This window comes from Thrips palmi, unplaced genomic scaffold (assembly GCF_012932325.1).
Source record: "Thrips palmi isolate BJ-2018 unplaced genomic scaffold, TpBJ-2018v1 HiC_scaffold_16, whole genome shotgun sequence".
In the NCBI taxonomy this organism is placed as follows: domain Eukaryota; kingdom Metazoa; phylum Arthropoda; class Insecta; order Thysanoptera; family Thripidae; genus Thrips; species Thrips palmi.
The window spans coordinates 2834994-2855073 of NW_023144625.1; the positions used below are offsets into that span (position 1 = coordinate 2834994).

The 20080-nt window shown below is 44.3% G+C and overlaps 1 protein-coding gene across 3 annotated transcripts in view; it reads left to right on the forward strand.

Annotated features, from left to right (window-relative positions):
* LOC117642009 (venom carboxylesterase-6-like) overlaps positions 1 to 19464 on the forward strand; it is a 33242-nt gene extending 13778 nt beyond the window's left edge. The window contains exons 2-12 of one of the 3 annotated variants that reach the window (XR_004587522.1): positions 7275 to 7415; positions 9025 to 9166; positions 9897 to 10082; positions 10259 to 10452; positions 10770 to 10926; positions 15579 to 15763; positions 16092 to 16345; positions 16862 to 17023; positions 17332 to 17480; positions 18661 to 18761; positions 19254 to 19455. Coding sequence is in view for 2 of the 3 variants with exons in the window: in XM_034379754.1 (XP_034235645.1) it covers positions 7275 to 7415; positions 9025 to 9166; positions 9897 to 10082; positions 10259 to 10452; positions 10770 to 10926; positions 15579 to 15763; positions 16092 to 16345; positions 16862 to 17023; positions 17332 to 17479 (1569 nt within the window). In the remaining variant the exon portion in view is untranslated. Of the gene's footprint in view, positions 1 to 7274; positions 7416 to 9024; positions 9167 to 9896; positions 10083 to 10258; positions 10453 to 10769; positions 10927 to 15578; positions 15764 to 16091; positions 16346 to 16861; positions 17024 to 17331; positions 17501 to 18660; positions 18762 to 19253 lie in introns of those variants that run through there. The other 2 variants (XM_034379754.1, XM_034379755.1) reach the window with 2 other exon arrangements.
* The last annotated feature ends 616 nt before the right edge of the window (positions 19465 to 20080 follow it).

A 20080-nucleotide genomic window follows, 5' to 3' on the forward strand; every position in this document is an offset into this window, starting at 1 on the left:
GGAGTCAGAAGGTATTCCAGTAGTCCGCGAAACTTCTCAGTCAAAACCTGCACAAAAGAAAATATTAGTGAGCAAGAAACAGAAGGAGAAAGCCCGTTGTTGGAAGTGTGGCTCACGCAATCACAAACGAAGTGAGTGCTCAAACGCCACCAAGAAACAACTTCGCCGAGTGGCAAAAGAATTGAATTTGCAAGTACTTACACTCAAAGATGCCAAGCGGAAAGTCGCATTGTTCCCGTTGATTCCGGTGCCACCACCTTTACCACCGATCGAGCTGATGAAACAATTGTCATCTCAAGAAAACCTCAAGGAGTGAGAAGACCTGCAAAGAAAGACAAAGAAAGGTTAGGTACGCCGAGACCTAGTGAAACATTTAGCTTTCTTTTGTATATATGTTAACGCTTCAAAGCCAGTATAATCATTAACTTATCATTAACTTTCTGTCAAGTGAGAACCCCTGTTTAAAAATAATAAACTAATATGTAAATAATTCTGTTTTCCTTAGCACTTCTACATTCCTTGGTACACCCACTCAATACAATAATGAACAAAGTTTTAGAGAAACACTCGTAACCCGCCTATTGGCCGCGTTGAGTGCTTTCTACACAAACAAAACGCAAAGTAAGCCCGTCTGTGGGTCAAGTCCCAGACCGCGCTTTTGTGTTTCACCTACACTTGAACTCTAGGATGAGACACTTACAATGAACACAAAGTAAATTTAAAACTTGGTTGTCAGCTAACCACTTTGTTTGATGGACACCAGTGGGTAAATAAAATGGCTAGTAGTGCCTCAGAATATGGAAGAACGACTGAAAAACAATTCTTTAAACTCAGAACGAACTTAGAATTTGCTTACCTTTGGTCTTTTCGTTTGAAGGGGGGAAAAGAAGTAGAATATGTTTCACAAAGTCTCAAAGTAAAAACCTGAAATGTCACCTGAAGGAACTTTTTTTGATTGGAGTAAAAAGCCAAAAGCAGAAGAACAACAACGTTAATAGAAGGCACAGAATCAGCATTACCAACCCAGACGGAATGACAACTTAACAACAGGAAGAATGAAAGTTGGATAAGAAACGTATAAAAGGAAACAAGAATGGAAAGAGGGAAATAAACACTAGAAAACTGGCCCAAGGGCCGCATGCAACATGCACCGAAAGATAAGGTTAAGGGTCGCAATGAATAATTAATGATGTCCTTCCCTGGATAAACAGAGACAAAGTCCAGTGGCCCTGGAAATCTGCCCAGAAACGCACTTATCCTCACGCACGATTGAGGACATGGTGGAGAAATACGGTGGAGAAATACCGATAAATGCGGATGAACGACGAAAAATGAATGTCAATGGCGACAAGGTCAACAAATGACTGATACAGTGTTAAAAATGGAGGAGTGAATAGGGAACACAAGGTTTATGTCATATGCATGAGCAGGCATTACAATGACAGGAAATGATCATTTCTGATGTTTTTGAAGAACAGCTAAGATGTCATGGAAACCAGCTTCGTAGCAATGCTCCCCAACAGACGGGGTAGAACCCCGGGGAGAAGCCAGAAGTCGAGACAAGGAACAAATTAGTTCTTGGCGAGCGGCACACTCGGAGTCACAGTCTTCAACATGTAGAACGAAGGGACCAACACACTTGGAATAACAGTGGTTGAAAACACACCGCCACAAGTCGTGTGGGATCACATCCCCTTGAGCAGCGGGCACGTGAGCCTCCCATTCGAATGCGCCTTTCTCGTTAATAATTAGAGACCAATGGTCGTATCCAAATATGGTACCAGGCCGGTTCAAGGCCCAAAGTGCACAAGACAAATGAGCCTGTAATGAAGAGAGAAATAAGTACCGAACAGTCGTCGAGAGGCAAGCGACTGAACAAGGGGTAACGGCGGCCTGGATCAAAACGATACCACATACTCACATGAAAGATGTTTTGCTGGCCGGGAAGTTTTACCCGAGCAAACACCCCTTTTACACAACGACGGGGCAAAGGTGTTTCGGACGTGGAACTCATGGTACACAAATAATGGGAGAAACAAAAACGTAATGCAGCAGGATAAAGCCAAAGACTCAATATGGCGACGCGAACGAGAGCGACAAGAAGAGAACAAGCAGATTGACCAACATTGGAAAGCTACAGGAAGTGTTTGAAAAGAACGCGCGCTAAAATTACACGGCAAAATCAAAGGCCAGAACTATACGAGAGGAAAGCTTCAATAACGGACATGAAAAGACAATAAGGGAGTCAACGTTCAAAAACAAAGAAGTCACAGAGAACGAAGCAAAAGAAGTTTGACCGTTAAACAGACACAGTTGGTAGGACTGACGTCTGCGACCACCACCAAGCCAGACAGGCCGCAATGCAATGGCAGGAAAGCCGGAGTCAAGTATCAAGGAGCAAAGGCTCGTTGGAATGTCAGACACAGTAAAGAACTATACGATTCAGAGGCAAAATACTACTATGGTCTGTGACAGGGGTGAGCCAGATGGAGAACACCACACGGTATCTGAAGGCCACATCATCGGCATCGGCAAGCAGCACCTCAGGCGTTCCAGAGTACCATGTACCAACTGGACGACTCAAGGCGGCGCACTCGTGCACGACCCCAACCAATGTGGAGGGAAATGATCCCGAAATGAAGATGGAACTGCCATTTCGGGACCTCGCGGTGAACACCGTGGAGGACGCCATGGAGGACACCAGCACAACAGCACCAGCACCATGACCACCACCAACACCGCCAACACGGAGCGAATACCTGAAGCGACACCAGCAACCGCACTCCCAGCACAGGCCATTCAGTAGGGCCAAGTGGGACCCAAGAGGGGACCCAACATGATACTCTGCTAAATGCCTTTCTGAGATATCGGTGTGAAGATCTGCATCAAGGTGGATTCGAACCGCCGATACCGGCTGTTATCCATCTGGGCCACACACGCTACCCACTAGACCATTGCAATACATCGGACGGAGCGGAGCGCTACACTCTTAAAACCTTGCGAACCGATGTGTTTGTAAGCTTGCGGAGTGTCTCACTTGTTTGCAATGCGAAGAACCCATCCGTATTGCAAATCAGTAGTTCGCAACTTGCGAAGAGGTGCTTCGCAATTTGCGAACAACGTGTTTGTATTGCGAAGCCCTTACAAACACATTGTTCGCAAAATTGCGAACTATTAGTTCGTAATACAATCAAGCCAAACTCTTCGCAAGCTGCGAACTAAATGGTTTGTAATGCGAACACATTCTTCGCAAGGTTTTAAGAGTGTAGTCCTGAAGAGCCGCTCTGCCCCCACCACCGACGCGGGCGTCGACGAACTCGGGAGCCAATCAGCGCAGCGACGTGACCCCACCATCGGCACGAAGTGACGCGCACGACGAAGCAACAGTGCGAACAGGGTAGCCAACCCAGTGAAAACAATAGCCATTCATGCGGATCAATCGCACTCGATATGAACGCACCGAGGCAATGCGTGCTGGAATGCATAACACGCGGGCCGTTGCCCGGTCAAGCCTCACGGTCAGTCGGCACTTGACAGCCAAGAGACGCAGACATGGCGCTTGCCTGGTTAAGTCGGCAGCCATGGTACAACAAATTCAAGCAGACAGCTGTCAAACAGCCGGTGATTGTTTACATTGAAGGAAACATAGGAGTTGGCAAGTCAACGTTACTGAAGAAATTGGAAGAAAAAGGATACCTTGTAGTGCAAGAACCAGTTTCCCAGTGGACAAACTATCATGGGATTAATTTCCTGGAATTGTACACTCAAGATATGCAAAAGTGGGCGTTTACCTTTCAATCAATGGTGCTCAGTACATTGTGGCAGGCTCAACTAGAAGCTATACAACAAGAAAATCCTGTCATCATCGCAGAGCGATCTCTACATAGTGTGGTCAAGATGTTCGCTAAAACGCAGAAAGACGCTGGATTTATGAACGAAGAGCAGTATGTATTGCTTGACAACACAGCCAAGACTATGGTATCTCAGTACAAGAGAAAGGAATACTTCATATATCTTCGAGGCAGTGCCTCAACAGCCTACAAAAGGATCCATAAAAGGGCAAGGGATGAAGAGAGCACATTGTCCAAGGGTTACATCCAACAGCTTCATCTGATTCTGGACAACTGGATGGAGAACGAACCAGGACTTCATGCAGTAGTGGATGCCACAGGATCTCCAGAGACTGTGCAACAACAAGTCATCGAGGCCTTGGGACAATTACCAAGTTAAGTGTGGTAAAACATTGGTGTTAATTAGTCTTCTTAGATCAAAACTGGTGTTTTAGATAGGATTTAGCTAGCTAGTCAGGATTTGCAACACCAAGGCATCATCCCCAACTGTTAGTTAGAGGGGATTAGGTTACAAAATTCTGTGCGCAGTGTTATGTGTGTTACAGGAGAATCTACGAGAACTCTTCTAGAACTGTCTTCTAGAGTCAACAAGACCAACACAGCAAGAATAATCCATTTCTGTAAAATTCCTTTATTTTAAAATGATCAGGCTAAATGGTTGCACCCCAGGATGGCGTTCCTAACTAGTTTTTGGACGTGCCATGGGAGTCGCTGTTGAACCACTCTTTAAGAGGATCATGAATTTTGTTTGATCGTTGATGGCGTGTCAAGGAAGGATGGACACCCCTTTCCTTGAGTCAGATGGGCCTAGACGTGATATTGTTTTCAGCTCAACACTCAAGACGACGCAGAAAAATTTAATTGAATGTCAAAGTTTGGGCAACTTATAATTTTCTTTAAAAGAAGGAGTGGAGTAATAACTTTAAAAGAAGGAGAAATGATAACTTTAAAAAGAAGGAGAAGTGATAACTTTAAAAAGAAGGAGAAGTGATAACTTTAAAAGGAGGAGAAGTGATAACTTTGAAGGAAAGGGAGCAATTTGAGAAAATTCTTTTAAAGGGGGAGTGGTGTAGAGATTTGACGGTTTAAAAAGGAGTTAAACAAGTGTCAGTCAGTATTTTTATTTCTTGTCTTCTTCCCCTCTCTGGCTTGCTTCCCTCACTCTTGGCCAAGGCCCTACAATACTCCTCTTTCTGAACTCACCCACCAAGCAAGGTGTCACTGTTGCCCAAACTATAAATTGGATCGCGCCTCAGCGCCGGTCAACAGTCTGTAGCCTGGTCTCGGTCTGTACGCACCTCCCTAATAAACCAGTGAATCCCTACTCTCTCTCGTCACTTATCCGTTCCTCATCACTATTAGTGCCCTACACTACATACAGATAAATTAGCGGTAACAAATTTGGTAATTATAGACAATCTTTTACTTACTTACAGAAAATTTACAATGTCAGTAGAAATATGATGACAAATTTGTTTATAATCAAAGAATTTATTTTCTGCAAATGTAGAAGATAAAGTTTGTGCTCATAAACAATTTGTCGATGACTACTTTGTGATCTTCAGTAAATATTTTCAGTGAAATTTTTCTCCGTTCAAACAAAGCTGAGTGGAAGGTAATGCGCTTAGTCAAAATGATCCTACAAAACATTCTTAGCTTCGACAAGTCAAGAAAGGACTCAATGTAAGCGGCTTTTAAGAGATGGTTGAATTGTGACTTTTAGCGGAAACATCCAAAAAGTTATTCTGACTCTTTAAAATCTTTTCTGTTAATTCTTGTACATATTATCTGTATGTAGAGAACATTTTGCCTACATTTATAGATCATTTTTACTAGAATGGAACAGTAATTTTTTTCTGCTTGATCATAACTGTAGTTGCAGAAAATATTATCAACAGACCACTTTTCTGTAAGGTTGCTGATTATTTTTTCTGTACTTACAATCAAAAGGACTATAATTGCAGAAAAAATAATTAAACTGTAGGATTACTGAAAAAAATGTCCGTGGAGTGTCGGAGAGTGTGAAAAAAATGTACGACTATTCAGATGTTTATTTTGATAACTGTTTTAAAGTCGTTAATTTACGGTCGGACGACAATAGTCGTGAGCACACGACTAAAGCCGTTTACAAACGGCAGAAACTTATACTCTACAACTAAAGTTGTTTCTTTACGACAACGTTGTAAATAAACGACTGATCGTAAATTTACACCTACTTCGTTAATTTACGATGTCGGTATTTCAGGAACGACAAAATAGTCACAAAAATACAATTTATCTTGTCGTTAGTTTATGACTTAAATTTACGATGGATGTCGCTCGCTCACGACAAATGCCGCTCATTTATGACCTTTTACGATATGGTCGTACAATACCGATTCAAAGGTCATTCATTTCGACAAAACCGTTTCAGGACGATTGTGTCGCTATTAAAATAAGCGACTGTCGTTAATATACCACATTATTTTTGAGTGTGATCAGTTTATTCATATTCCGTACGAATTTCTCAGTATTATGATTGATTTGTGTCAAAGAGTACTGAGAATCAGCTAAGTATTATGACTGCGTGCCATTTCTCAGTAGGAAATTTGGAGTGTGCACAAAAGGCTACTAAGTAATAAAGTGCTCATGTTCGCAAGTTAAGTAGAACAGGCTTCGTCAGTCACCGATCAACGCAGTTAGCTTTCAATTGGTCCAAGAATCGAAACAAAACTGCTCTTTCTTAGTTGGGCCAAACTTTGGCACAGCTCGTTCCTGAACGAACAATCATAAAAGCCTCACTGTTAAAAATAATCGTAAATTTACTACATTTTGTAGAACAATTATGTCGTTTTTAAACGACATATTTTGTTACGACTCAAGCCGTAAATATACGACTCGAGTCGTAAATTCACGACATATCTGTCGCTAATTTTGATAGCGAGACGTTCCGTTTTCAAACGAATCAAGTCCTAAATTTACGACTTAATCGTAAGGTTACGAACGATCGTAATTGATTTATGGAATATGTCGTGCAGTTATGACTCTTGTCGTAAATTTGTGACATGAATCGTAAATAAACGACACAAATCGTAAAAAAAACGAGCAAAATTGTAACTTTTGACCAACTTTTCGGGGATTTCAGATTCCAAAATATTTAATCGCGATTACGACATTGTCGTAGAAAAACGATTTTTTAGTCGTTCAGTTACGACGAAGTAGTTTGAGAATGATTTCCGTCGCTATCAAAATTAGCGACATTTTCGTCGCTAATTTACGACAAAATTTCTGACAGTGCTACGAAGCATTTGCTTCATAACTATTCGAAGAAAATGAAGGCGTTGTAGACTTGCTTTGTATTATAAAGAAATGCTTTCTATTACGAAGGATTTTGCTTAGCGATTCTTCGTAGAGTTTTTACTGAGAATGTGCAACTTGCTGCAGCCGCCGAAGCCCAGGGACTTGCCCGAGAGTCAGTTCGACGCAACCAACGAGCACAACCCGGCGTGCATCCAGCAGCACAGGACATCGCTGAGAGTGACCGGCGAAGAGGACTGCCTAAACCTGCAAGTCTTCACCCCGAGTGTGAGCATTGACTGCACGTCCAACTGCTCTTGTTGGATCGCTTGCTTGTGACCTAGGATGCTTTCGTCTTTTCACGGCAATTGCGGTTCCTGGTTTTCCCAGGAACTCCCTGAAAATCGCTAATCGCTAAATCGCTACCTGATATAAGGGGTCGTGCAAATACCACGTGACCCAAAATAGGCCACTTTTGGACCCCCTCCCCCCCCCTCTGTGAGCTGGATCACCTAACCTTCCCATGTATTTAAGATAGGGTGTGACTTTTGGCGGACCCCCTCCCCCCCCCCTAAATGGGTCACGTGGTATGTGCACGACCCCTAACCAGGAACCGTGATCGCCCGTGTAGTTACGCACAAATACGTGCAATTTAAAACGCCTGCACAAGCATGTATCACCGAAAAAAGGTCGTACACAAATTTATCACCGGAAAAAAGGTCGTACACAAATGTATCATCGAAAAAGGGTAATACTTCCCCAGAAAAAGAAGGGTCAATCTCGCTGATGTCTCAACTTTTTTTCGGTGATACATTTGTGTACGATCTTTTTTTTCGGTGATAGATGCGCGTACGACCATTTTAGCGATGATATACATTCGTGTACGTCCTTTTTTTCGGCGACACACTTTGTATCGCCGAAAATTGGTGAGATGTCTCACCCTTTAAATTACAGTGCATGCACAAAAAATCTACATAGTAATTTAGTGTGTGATTACACTCGCTCTACAAACCGAAAAGCATACATTGTATGCTTTATCTGGAGCATACACTGCAATGCCAGTGGTAAGTTTACTTGCCACGAATTTGGCAAGCCGTTTTGAATGCCAAAAATTGGCAAGCTTGGCCCGGAAATACTCTCCAGGCAAGCTTATGAAGAGTGCTGACCAAAGCTTGCCAAATTTTGGCATTCAAAACGGCTTGCCAAATATGTGGCAAGCAAACCTACAACTGGCTTTGCAGTGTACTCTAGCTAGCTCATGCCTGACGCATGCCTGCCAAGCATGCACTACCTAGTGCATGCCATGTACACGCTCCTTGATGCAGAAAACTCCCTATCCCCTGTGCACTAGATGCATATTTCAGTTAGCGTGTACTTAGCATGTATGCACTGGAAAGTTTATGCTTGGCAGACATGCGCAAGCTAGAGCGTGCCTGCAGGCATGCTGCAGGTAGAGCATACAAATTACGCTGTTCGCTTTGTTGAGCGTGCCCGGTCGCCGATTCCACCGACTATTACTTTTCCTTTCGCGAGCCGTCATTCGGAGCCTCTGCTGCCGGTACGAGGTCCTAAAGTCGACAGTGTTCCATTGTGCCCCGTCTCTTGGTGCCACACGCACAAAAACAATCATTGAACTCGAGCACATACGACCTACTGGCATGAGCCAAGACATTGCTTAGAAATTGATCTTTGGTTTTGAAAGCATACACATAAATTTCTATGTGGTCACGAAGTGAAATCTGGGCACTGTGCCGAATTAAATACCATATATAGTTTCAGATTTAGTTGCAAATATCTTATGATGTTGCGATATTCCGCAACTAGACAATTACAATCCACACCATGAAACGTCCTGAAAGTCTTTCGGTGTTCACTTACCATTTCATTGTTTTTGCAGTATGATGTCGCCAACCTGCCGGTCGTTGTTCTCATCCATGGCGGAGGGTTCATGTTCAGCCAAGGTCCCCGCTCGGGCGTGCAGTACATCATGGACTACGACGTGGTCCTAGTCGTCATCGCATATCGGCTCAACGTTCTTGGTACGGCAATACGATATCGTGCACCCAGAAAGTACGTACACTGAAAATCAGATGTTGGTACATCTCAACCACTGAGCGGTGAGACACAACTGTCTGACCGAAGAAAGGGTGATACTTGAACGGATCGGCGAGAGAAGGTGACACTTTTGTTAACCACTGTTAGAGGGTGACATTTCGCCTAGGAAAACACTGGCCAAGCTAAAGCGTAACTCTATGTTTGAGTCAAGCATACGCTTGAAGACATGCTTGAAACGAGGCATGGACTGGAAATTCCTTCATGCATTCAGATAGAGGGGATCTTGACGGATGGGCCGCTGTTACTCTTGATTCCAAGCGTGACTGATTACGCTTGAAAACAGGGTAATACTACGCTTTAGTTTTACCAGTGTATATCACACAATGCATAAAGTGCTCATGTGATGGATTGTTGTATCGCCCTTTTGTAGTCATGTGTATACGACGTACGATCCTTTCGTTTGGTGATACTTTTTAGGGCGACATCTCAGACTGTTCTCTCAAAATCCTGCGCGCAAGCTCTGAAAATCTACATTTTAGAAAAACGGCCTTAAAGATTGAACTTGCCTAACCTAACCTGTGTTAATAAATTAACATAAATCACTGTGGAGGGCTACCCAGCCAGAATGAGGTGTTCGAAACGTCATCGGTTCGACGTAGAATCAACGCAGTCGCCTTTTCCCTTCAAATGTCTTACTGACTCTGCGTGGTGCAGGTTTCATGAGCTTCGAGGACCCTGAGCTGCAGGGCAACCTCGGCATGCTGGACCAGGTGGAGGCCCTCAAGTGGGTGCAGCGGAACGTTCACCACTTCGGCGGGGACAAAGACAGCGTGACTCTGGTCGGCAACTCCGCTGGATGCGCTAGCTGTCTGCTGCACACCATGTCGCCAATGTCCAAAGGTAACTCAAAGTTTGCCAGCCAGAATCACCGTCCCAACCGGTCCCCCCCACGGTTGGGTAAAACAACGGAATGTTTTGAATGAACGCGTGAACGAGTGAAGGTTGCTGATTTCTACCGCCACTTCTCCTATTTTTCTCTTTGGGGCACCTTTCGTCACTTCTTCTGTTTTCTCCAGGCTTGTTCCACCGAGTGATCGGCACAAGCGGCACCCCCTTGAACCCTTGGGCGCAGCAGCACTCGGCGCGCGAGAACGCGGACCGCGTCGCCTCCCTGGTCGGCTGCAACGCCAGCACCACGGCGGACAAGGTCGCCTGCCTGCAAACCAAGCCCGCCGCCGAGATCGTCGGCCTGCAGGCGGAGAACTTCCAGGTAGCGTCAGTTGGGGTAACAATGGGACAATTTGAATAGAATAATAAGGTTTCCTCAAGTCTGCAATGGCGATTTGAAGTGTGTGGACTGCATTTATATGATGGGGTATCCTCTTCTACGCCATTTGGCGTCAAAATAAGATCAAAAAGTTGTGACATTTTTAAGTTGTGTTGTAATTAAACGATAAAAATTCGGACATTTTAGTTTGGGATAAGAATGGGACACGGTGGGGCAAAAATGGAACAGGGGCTTAGCAGTGGCCTCAAAGTTTTCCAAATTAACGCCACTTGTCTGTCCTGTTTTGTAACCATTTACAGCCCTGGATGCTGAACCCATTCGCTCCGTTTTCCACTGTGGTAGACGGCCTCTTCTTGACCGGCGAGCCGGAGAAGGTTTTGGAAGACAAGAACGCTGTCATGGATGTGCCTCTCATGCTGGGGTTCGTCCCGCTTGAAGGGCTGTTCCCTGGGGGAGGTAAGAAACCGATAACGAAGCGCGCAAAAGTGTGGTAAAGAAATGGGAGCGTCCTGCTTTATGCGAAACAATGCTCAGGGTGGCTTCTTGTTAAGTTACGGTGATATGTATAACTTGGCTCGTTTGGTTCATTCATCCATTTAGGGCATTTTTTTTCGTGTGGCCCCGAAGCCCCATGGTTTGAACAATGGTTGCTGAATAATCTTCGTGAACCTACAAAGATCCTTCGTGTTTCTATGATAAACGTTCTTGGACTAACCTCAAATCGTCCCAAATTCCCAAAACTATCTGTACAAGAGAACTTTCCATAAGTTTCTTCGGTAATATTTTTGCTAGGAGTACCTTCCTGAAATCCAGACATTTACCCTCACAGTGCAGCGGTATAAACCCCCCCCCTCCCCTACACACACACCGTCCCACTGAAAGTATCACTCCACTGGCAGCGCCCCGTTGGACGCCAGCACACCGGCACGAATGCTGGATGGGTTGCCTACTTCCCGGCGTTACACGGGCCGACGCCCGGGCAATCAGATGAGTTGCCAATCAAGGATGCCGCTCGCTAAATGGACTTCTTGTCCATGGATATTGTCATATTTGTGTATTTGTAAGTTATTTACATTAATTGGGTACAACTTTATAAATACTGAAGCTCAATATGGAAATATTGTCCCCAATTTATATATTATATCCTAGCAATCTTCCGTTTGCACAAATATGGCAATAGTTGCCATTAGTATGGCACTCTGAAAACCTGTTTTAGGCTTCATAGACAGGGAAGCATTTCTGAAAAAGGCTCTCTAAATCGAAGCGAGCGGCGTTTCGCGCTACAAATTGGTAACCGGCGGTTCTAGACTAATTCGACCCCGCTGAACACGAATTGCCCGGTTACCAAGCTCGATTTTTTTCATTTAAAAATCCCTCAAATCCAAGATGGCGGCCAAAATTGGCGCCCAAATGCCCGAATCGCAGTTCTAACGCGCTGTGAAGGCCCACACTCACGAGTTGTTTGGTTGTTTTCAGTAGATTATCATTCAAGTAACGCGATGGGTGAATTTTAGCCATGGCATGAGTGTTAGGGGTCAAAATGCAAAGATGGCGTCAGAAAACGTCAAAAATCGCTTAAACGTCACATTTTGACCGTTTTTTTTTTTGCGATAATTTGCTGATTCTGTGGCTGTTTTTAGGTCTTCCTTTCGACTAGATAACCAGATTTTAAGTTTTGCATGACCTGTTGTCACCTAAGCTAGGGCCAACAGGCAAGATGGCGTCCGAAAACGTCAAAAATCGCTCGAAACATCACATTTTGACCATTTTTTGCGATAATTTGCTGATTCTGTGATTGTCTAAGATCTTCCTTCGACTAGATAAACCAGATTGTAGTTTGCATGACCTGCTGTCACGTGAACTGAGGGTCCACAGTCAAATGGCGTCCGAAAGAGTCAAAAACTTGCGCTTTCTGCGGATTTAGTGCCTCATTTTCCGTGAATCTGGAGTTATGTAGGTGGTGTGATTCCGTGCATAGGCGGGTCATTTCAGGTCATTCGGCCTTGCGTCTGAATTGAGGTTGAATGGGTAGCTTGGGCAATTCAATTCGTTTTAGTGAACGAGGACCATGTCCTCATGTGGACAAGTGACACATCGATCTAACTTTTTGTTTTTCTAGTTTTTGTATCCTGCTAAAGTGTCGTTTTGTAAGTCCCATCATGGTCAGGAACACCTATATGAAACACTTTGCCATACTGTAGTCACTATTTCCATGACTTATTCTTCACAAAACTACGGAAGGTGACCTTTGTGTCATCATTTGTTGAACTCGAAACATCCTTTCGGAAAATGTCCGCGTGTCCACCACGTCACCTAAGCTGATTTCACAACTGACGTTCCACTGGGATTCCTTTTCGTTTAAGAACCCCTGACCGCTTGAATCGAAAGAACATAGGAAACACAACCGGAAGCCCGTGCCCGTGGGACCTGGGCGGCCAAACAACGCTTCCAGCCCGTCAGAAATGTTTAACGGGTAGGGTGTACAAATAGATGTAAATTCCGTTTCGGACCATAGCTCCCTCCTTCCGAGGGACAAAGTTGCCACAACCTTCGCTAAAAAGCGATGTTTCGGATGCTCGAAAAGACACCGTCAACAGTTTTTGCCTATCTTGTATCGCAGCGGGTCAGCTGATTAAACACTTCGCTTTGTAAGTTCCGTCATATGATATTCCGTCATGATTTCTGAAAGTTCCGACGCATTCATAGGGTGTGAAAATGAAAGTCAACTCAAAGCGTTGCCACGTTTAGAGGAGTACTGTGAGCCATCCAGACCAAATCTGTCTCAAAAAGGTGAACTTATTTTTATAATTTAGCTACAGCCAAAATGACCTACGCACAGAATCACCCAGTGACGATTTATTTTACTGATAATGGTAGTGGCACATAAACGTCGTCACTAGATAGGGTATGGATTAGGAATACAAAATAATCCTTGACAAAGGATACCTAAAATTTCGGTTTCTTTTATGAAGTGTCGTTAGTAGTAAAGGTGGCCGGGCACCTTTCCTACTGTCGTCAGCGGTAAAATCTTTGTAACACAGTGATTACAAACGTACCCGCCACACGCCCCGCCACACGCCGCCATAGTCGCAATAACGACTCGATGGCGCGGCCATGCCGCCATGCCCATGGCGCTGTGCTGCGCTGTGCTGCGCCTCACTCGAAGCAACGCGCAATACACGCCGGGAGGAGCCCCGCAGCGTCGCAGCCTCGCGAGGTCGCCGACAGAGGCTGACGGCAGCCACACAGCCACTGTGTGTAAGTTGACTGGGTCAACTTACACACAGCCACCCTGCTCGCCAGCACCCCGGCACGTTTTGGGCCGTTTTTGAACATGTTGCTGAACATGTTGATCTTAGTTAGTAAGTATATGAAGTGAAAGTCACAAAAAATTTAACATTGGAGATACGGAGATAAAATCCAGAAGTATCAATAGAGAAAATATTAAGATCACTCTAAAGTCTTACGAAGAAATTTCCCATAATACGATGGTGGTTTTTCTTCATATTACGAAAGTTTTTCTTCGTATCTTACAACGAAAAGCTAAGAAGATTCGCATTACGAAGAAATATCGCTTCGTTCACTGCAACATACAAATAACATAGGTCAAATTTCATCGTAAGACATTAAGAGTGGAGTAAGAAATTTAAAAGAGGATCATCACACGTCACCGTTTGGGTCACTGTCGATTTCAGGTAAGAAACTATACTACAGTGTTGCTGTTAGAACACTTAACAAACTACTCATTAGAAAACCTTATTTTTCTAAAACATTAGAAAATAGAACATTGATTTGTTTTAACGATTTGATTTGGTTTTGACATTCCATATACGCCTTATGCCACCCTGATCCATTCAGGCTTTAGGATCGAGGAGATACGGGAGATACAGAACGTGCTGAATAGCCAAAAATAGGAAAAGTGTAGTTTGGAGCGATTTGGGGAGGTTTCCGGACGCCATCTTGGCCTCTAGGCCCCTGCTTATGTGAGAACAGGTCATGCAAACTTACAATCTGGTTTATCTAGTCCAAGGAAGACCTTAGACACTCACAGAATCAGCAATTACCGCAAAAATGGTCAAAATAAGCTGTTTAAGCGATTTTTGACGTTGTCGGACGCCATCTTGGCCTGTTGGCCCCTAGCATATGTGACAACACGTCATGCAAACTTAAAATCTGGTTTATCTAGTCGAAGGAAGACCCAAAACAATCACAGAATCAGCAAATTGTCGCAAAAACGGTCAAAATGTGACGTTATAAGCGATTTTTGACGTTTTCGGACGCCATCTTCGCATTTGGGCCCCGAACACTCATGCCCATGGCTCTAAAATCTCCCATCGCGTTACTTGAATGGTAATCTAACTGAAAACCAACCAACAACTCGTGAGTGTGGGCTTCACAGCGCGTTAAGAACTGCGATTCGGGCATTTGGGCGCCATTTTGGCCGCCATCTTGGATTTAAGGGCTTAAATGAAAAAATCGAGCTTGGTAACCGGGCAATTCGTGTTCAGCGGGGTCGAATTAGTCTTAAACGGCCGGTTACCAATTTGTAGCACAAAACGCCGTTCGCATTGCAGATATCTGAAATGCTTCCCTGTCTATCACAAACAAAAGTAGCTTTTCTTAGCTTAGTGCTTTGAGCCCACCGAACTCATTCTTCGTATAAAACACTTAAAATTTTGTACCGTACATACGCCCTTAAAACCTTTAAAAACCGAACTAGTTCGTCAGTTTGCGAAGAATTCTTTGTTCGCAATGCAAAGAACGCATCCTTTTTGTAAATCTAGCGAACAACCCGTTTGTGTTACGGACTCTTACAAACACATTGTTCGCTTAATTGCGAACCACCAGTTTGTATGATACAATCAAGCCAATCTCTTCGCAAGCTGCAAAGCAAACGACCACATTCATCGCAAGGTTAGAGTACGCTCAATATCCTTCCTCATGTTTATTCAGCCCCATTTTACAAGGCGATAAAATAAACATCTAGTGTGCGGGGCAGGAAACCGTTTGAGCTTGAGAGGTTTGAGTTATTGGGCAGGGCATACACTGTCAGTTTTTTAGACCCACAAATTATTTTGAGGGACGACTAATTCTTATTAACGGTTTAGAATTCTTCTTCAACGACTCGCTGGTGAGGGAGCTGGACGAACACTGGGACACTACAGCGCCCGAGCTGTTGAACTTCCACGACAAGCGCGTCCTGGAAGCGGAAAAGCCGACTCTGTCTCGGAAAATTCGTGAATTCTACCTCAAGAACCTCTCGTTGGAATCGGGCAAGGAACAGCTCATGAAGGTAAATTTTGAACTATTCAGTTGTGGGACACTTCAAGATCTGAAACATACATGGCTGTCAATTAACAAAGAGGGCAACCGGTCCTCTTAAATTTGTGCCCGGGGACCTATTGCAGTCAGCTTTTAGTCAATTTTGGCCATTTTTTTCCTTTTGAAGTGTTGAAAGAATGGTACTTAAAAACCGCTTTGCCACTCATCCAATGCTCAAACAATTCCGTGCTTGCAGGCATGTTCCAGTTACTGCGTGCAATGTACGCTTTTCGATTTGTAGAGCACGCGCTCGGTTCATATCCTCTGAAATCTCACTGGCCTTTTTTCCGTGCCGGCAGCTGATGACCGACAGGAACTTCCTGTCAGGCGTGTCGAGTCACATCTCGAGGCGCGCGTCCGTGCAGTCGCAGCCAGTGTACGCGTTCGAGTTCGCCCACCGCGGCGAGTACAGCTACTACGGCGGCGGCCTGGGCGTGGGCCACGGAGACGACATGCTGTACCCTCTGGATCTGCTCGGACCCTTCCACCGGGAGGACGATCAAGTCGTCCGCAGAAACCTCCTTGACCTTTGGTTCTCGTTCATCAAGACCTCGTAAGTTGAAGGCATCTCCACTGCTCTCGTCACTGATATAGTGTTGTGCAAGGAATGTGAGGTCAAATTCGTCAGAATGTGAATTATGTCACAATTTACCGTGTAACGTCGGTTTGAACGTGACACGGCCGCTTAATTAGAATGTCACTCGTGCGAACGTGGGTCAACATTGGAACAAATGTGACATCAAAAATATTCAAAGAACATGACCCAAGTCACAATTGTAATGAATGAGAAGGATCATAATGTATATGATAACGAATAACTGATGATAAAGTCTCCTACCCTGTGCATGAAAAGCAGAGCAACAGTGTAACTTACTTGCAGGTATGCGCCATCTGGCGTGTAGGTACCTGGCAAGCATGCTCCAGCGTGGAGTGTACATGCCAGTTTGGCTCCAGGTCGAGTGTAGTAACAGGCATGCGTCAAATTTAAGCACGCTTGGTACACACTTGAGTTTGTAGAGTATGACGTCACATTCGTTGGAGAACAGTGCAACTGACGTGATTTTTGCAGAAAACCCAGCGTTCCGGGTGTTGTATGGGAGCCGGTGCAGCCGAACAACGCAGAGCCCAGCGTGAACTACCTCCGCATTGCCGGCCCCAATGACATGACCATGACGACTGCTAAGAACTTGGGCAATGTTGCCTTCTGGAAGGACTGGAAGGACATCCAGCCGTGAGTCCCCTCAACAGTGTCCAGGCTGCCGCCCAGCCAGAACTAGGATATCGAAACGGACCGATATCTGTCGAATCGATATCGCGCGTGGTTTAGAATTAGTAACGATTTTGATGAACCATGAAATGTACGTCGAAATCAATACTGATACTAATTCGACATCGAAGTCAAATTCATGGACGACATCGGTTTCACAGGTATCCATCCGTTTCGTCGGACGATCTAGTGTTTATTTTGTTGCTTCTGTGCTGTGATGTTTTTATCTGTCTATGTTGTCCTGTTTTGTCCCTCATGAATCATTTCTACAGTAAAGGGACGATCTCGCTCACACGATACACCACGCGTGGCGTTTCGCGCAAACCGCCGCAACAATTTGGCCTTCAAGTAAGGATATCTGCGCAACTTAATGACCAATTACACCTACTTACTCTTCCGCCAGCACAGTATGCCATTTAAGGCAGGTTTCACAGAATAAGGGAGAGTGGGGTAATTCCGGACACGGGGTAATGGGTAATTCTTTCCCAAGTCACCCGAGGTCCCGAAATCGATGTCTCCGATTTCGACGAAACTTTGTGGGTGTGTTCCCTATGTAGCAAAGAGCTCCAGAAAAAATTTTCAACTTTTTTGGTCGGCCCAAAAAAATTTAATCACGTATTTTGTAAAAAACACTGAAACCTGCACTAAAAATTTGTTTGTTGCCTGAGGGCGACCTGCCCGGTGGATTTTTTTTCTTTTCATGGTACTGAAAAAAAAAGTCCCCGAGAGCCACTTTAAAAGTCACTTGTTCCAGGAGATACGGACCAAAAAATTCGTTTTTCGCGAATACCCAAAAAATGCATCCGAATTTTTTGATGATAATTTTTTTTTTGGAAGGTCCTGTGGTGGTCTATCACCCTTATTGGTTTTGGGTTTGGCCAATGGAAAACCGAATAAAAATTGCGTTTTTTCCGTTTTTTCCGCAGTTTTTGGCCCATAGTATCGCCATTTTAAGTCTGACTTAATGAGCGCCATTAGACTTTTTTTTCGCCTTTTCAAGACGAATCGATTGATATAAGTTGAAGTCAAATCGGAGTATTTTGAAAAATTGCCCTTTTCTACGATCGGGAACCAACTAATCTAGATGCGTAAAAAAGGCGATTTTTCAAAATACTCCGATTTGACTTCAACTTATATCAATCGATATAATATGCTTTGAGTAACAATCAAACACTTCAGTTCGCAGCAAATGTCCTTGAACGCCTTCTAAAAGCACGCCTCACATCAAAACAAGCGGCAGTAAGCTCGAGTAGTGTCAAATTTTAAGGTCGTCCGGCATTGCCCCATAGGTCGTCCGGAATTACCCCAGCCTGGGGCAATTCCGGACACGTGCAGGGCTTTTGTTAGGTGCCTATATCTCCCTAACCGTTGCTGAGATTTGGCTTTCATGTATACCATTTTGAAGGTAAAGGTCCATACTTTACTCTCCTGTCATAACATTTGACCCAAGAAGCATATTCAAGCTCAAAGACCAAAAAGAAAAAAAGCGTCCGGAATTACCCCACTCTCCCTTAGCTGAAATGCATATTTAATTGCATCCTGGTGTAATTTGGTGTGCTTTTTTCTGTTCTTCACTGACAAAGTGTTAGAGTGTTTGACAGTGCTCTTTTAAAGGGAATCTTCACGGTAAACCTATCTTCTTGGCTTCCCTGGAATATCGGCCAATTCCCAGAAAAATCTCCTGAGATTTCCAGTAACTTTGGTCAGTTTCCAGGAGATGGTTTGTCCGTGATAAACAGCGCCATAGTTTTATCAGGGCACACTGGTAAAGGCTTGCACGCCCGTGAAGGGCGTTATCAGATCTCTTTGGAAGGGCAATAAAACTTGAAGTGCCTTTCCAATTTACGCCCCTTCCAAAGGCATCAAACAATGCATGCCGTTCCGGGGCACAAATCGTGAACGCCCAGTAAATGCATGACTTTTATGCCTTTGTGTCATCTACGCTTAAAACCATACGAATTATTTTGAGCATACATAATACAGACTAATTTCCTTTGTTATACGAAGAAATAGTTCGTAAAATACGAAGTATTTTCTTTGTTATTAGCTTATGCATACTCAAAGTAATTTGTTATAACAAGCTGCTTTTCTTTGTAAGGCCCAAAATAGTTTGTAAGGTTTTCTCAGTGTCGGTGTGGAATGAAGGAAGGGAATGAAGTGAAATTGTTCGTTAATTTCTTTTTCATGCCCGCAGAAACCACTCTGAGCGTGCCCAGTCGTCCTTGGCCCTCCTGGTCTCAGTCGGCGTCCTGATCCTCGGCATGGCTTTGACGAGTTAGTCCAGCAGCTAATCCAGGATTCTTCCAAAGAGGGAGTAACGTGCACGCTTTAAGCCGTACGAAGTGTTTTGAGCATATAGATTGATACTATCCAGTTTGTGCGAAATGATTAAAAACATACTTTGTAATTACAAAGCTTCCTTTTTTTTGCAAGGCCACAAAGAGATTTGCAAGTTTTTGAGTGAGTGCATGGGGCAAAAGCAACGATTCCTGCCCAGCGTACAGTAGGCCCTGTCTAGTAACGAAGGGGCATTCCCCCCCCCCCCCCCCCCCCCCCCCCCCGGTCCACGCACTGTGGGAAAAAATCACAGTAAATCCTGTAGTGATAAGTACAGCTGTCACTGTAGTTCAGAGTACAGGATTTACTGTACTTATTTTACAGGATCTACTGTACTTTGTTCGGGATTTACTGTTACCACAGGAGTGGAGTACGGAATATCCTGTACCAGGTACAGTAAATGCTGTAACCAGGCACAGTAAATACTGTGTCCTGAACTACAGTAAATCCCGGCAAAAAAATTAACGGGATTTACTGTGGTTTTTTCGCACAGTGCGCCTGTCAGAGCTCTGCTGACACAACACAGTTACGCAGCGACAGCACCCACCCCAGTCTCCCTCCAGCCAGGACGAATCGGCAGTTTCGAATACCTTTACCTGGAGAAAATGCGTAATCGGACTTACAATTTCGTCTGTTCTCAAACTAGTCTTCAGGGCTTTTTTTTCTACTCTGCAAATCCAAGTG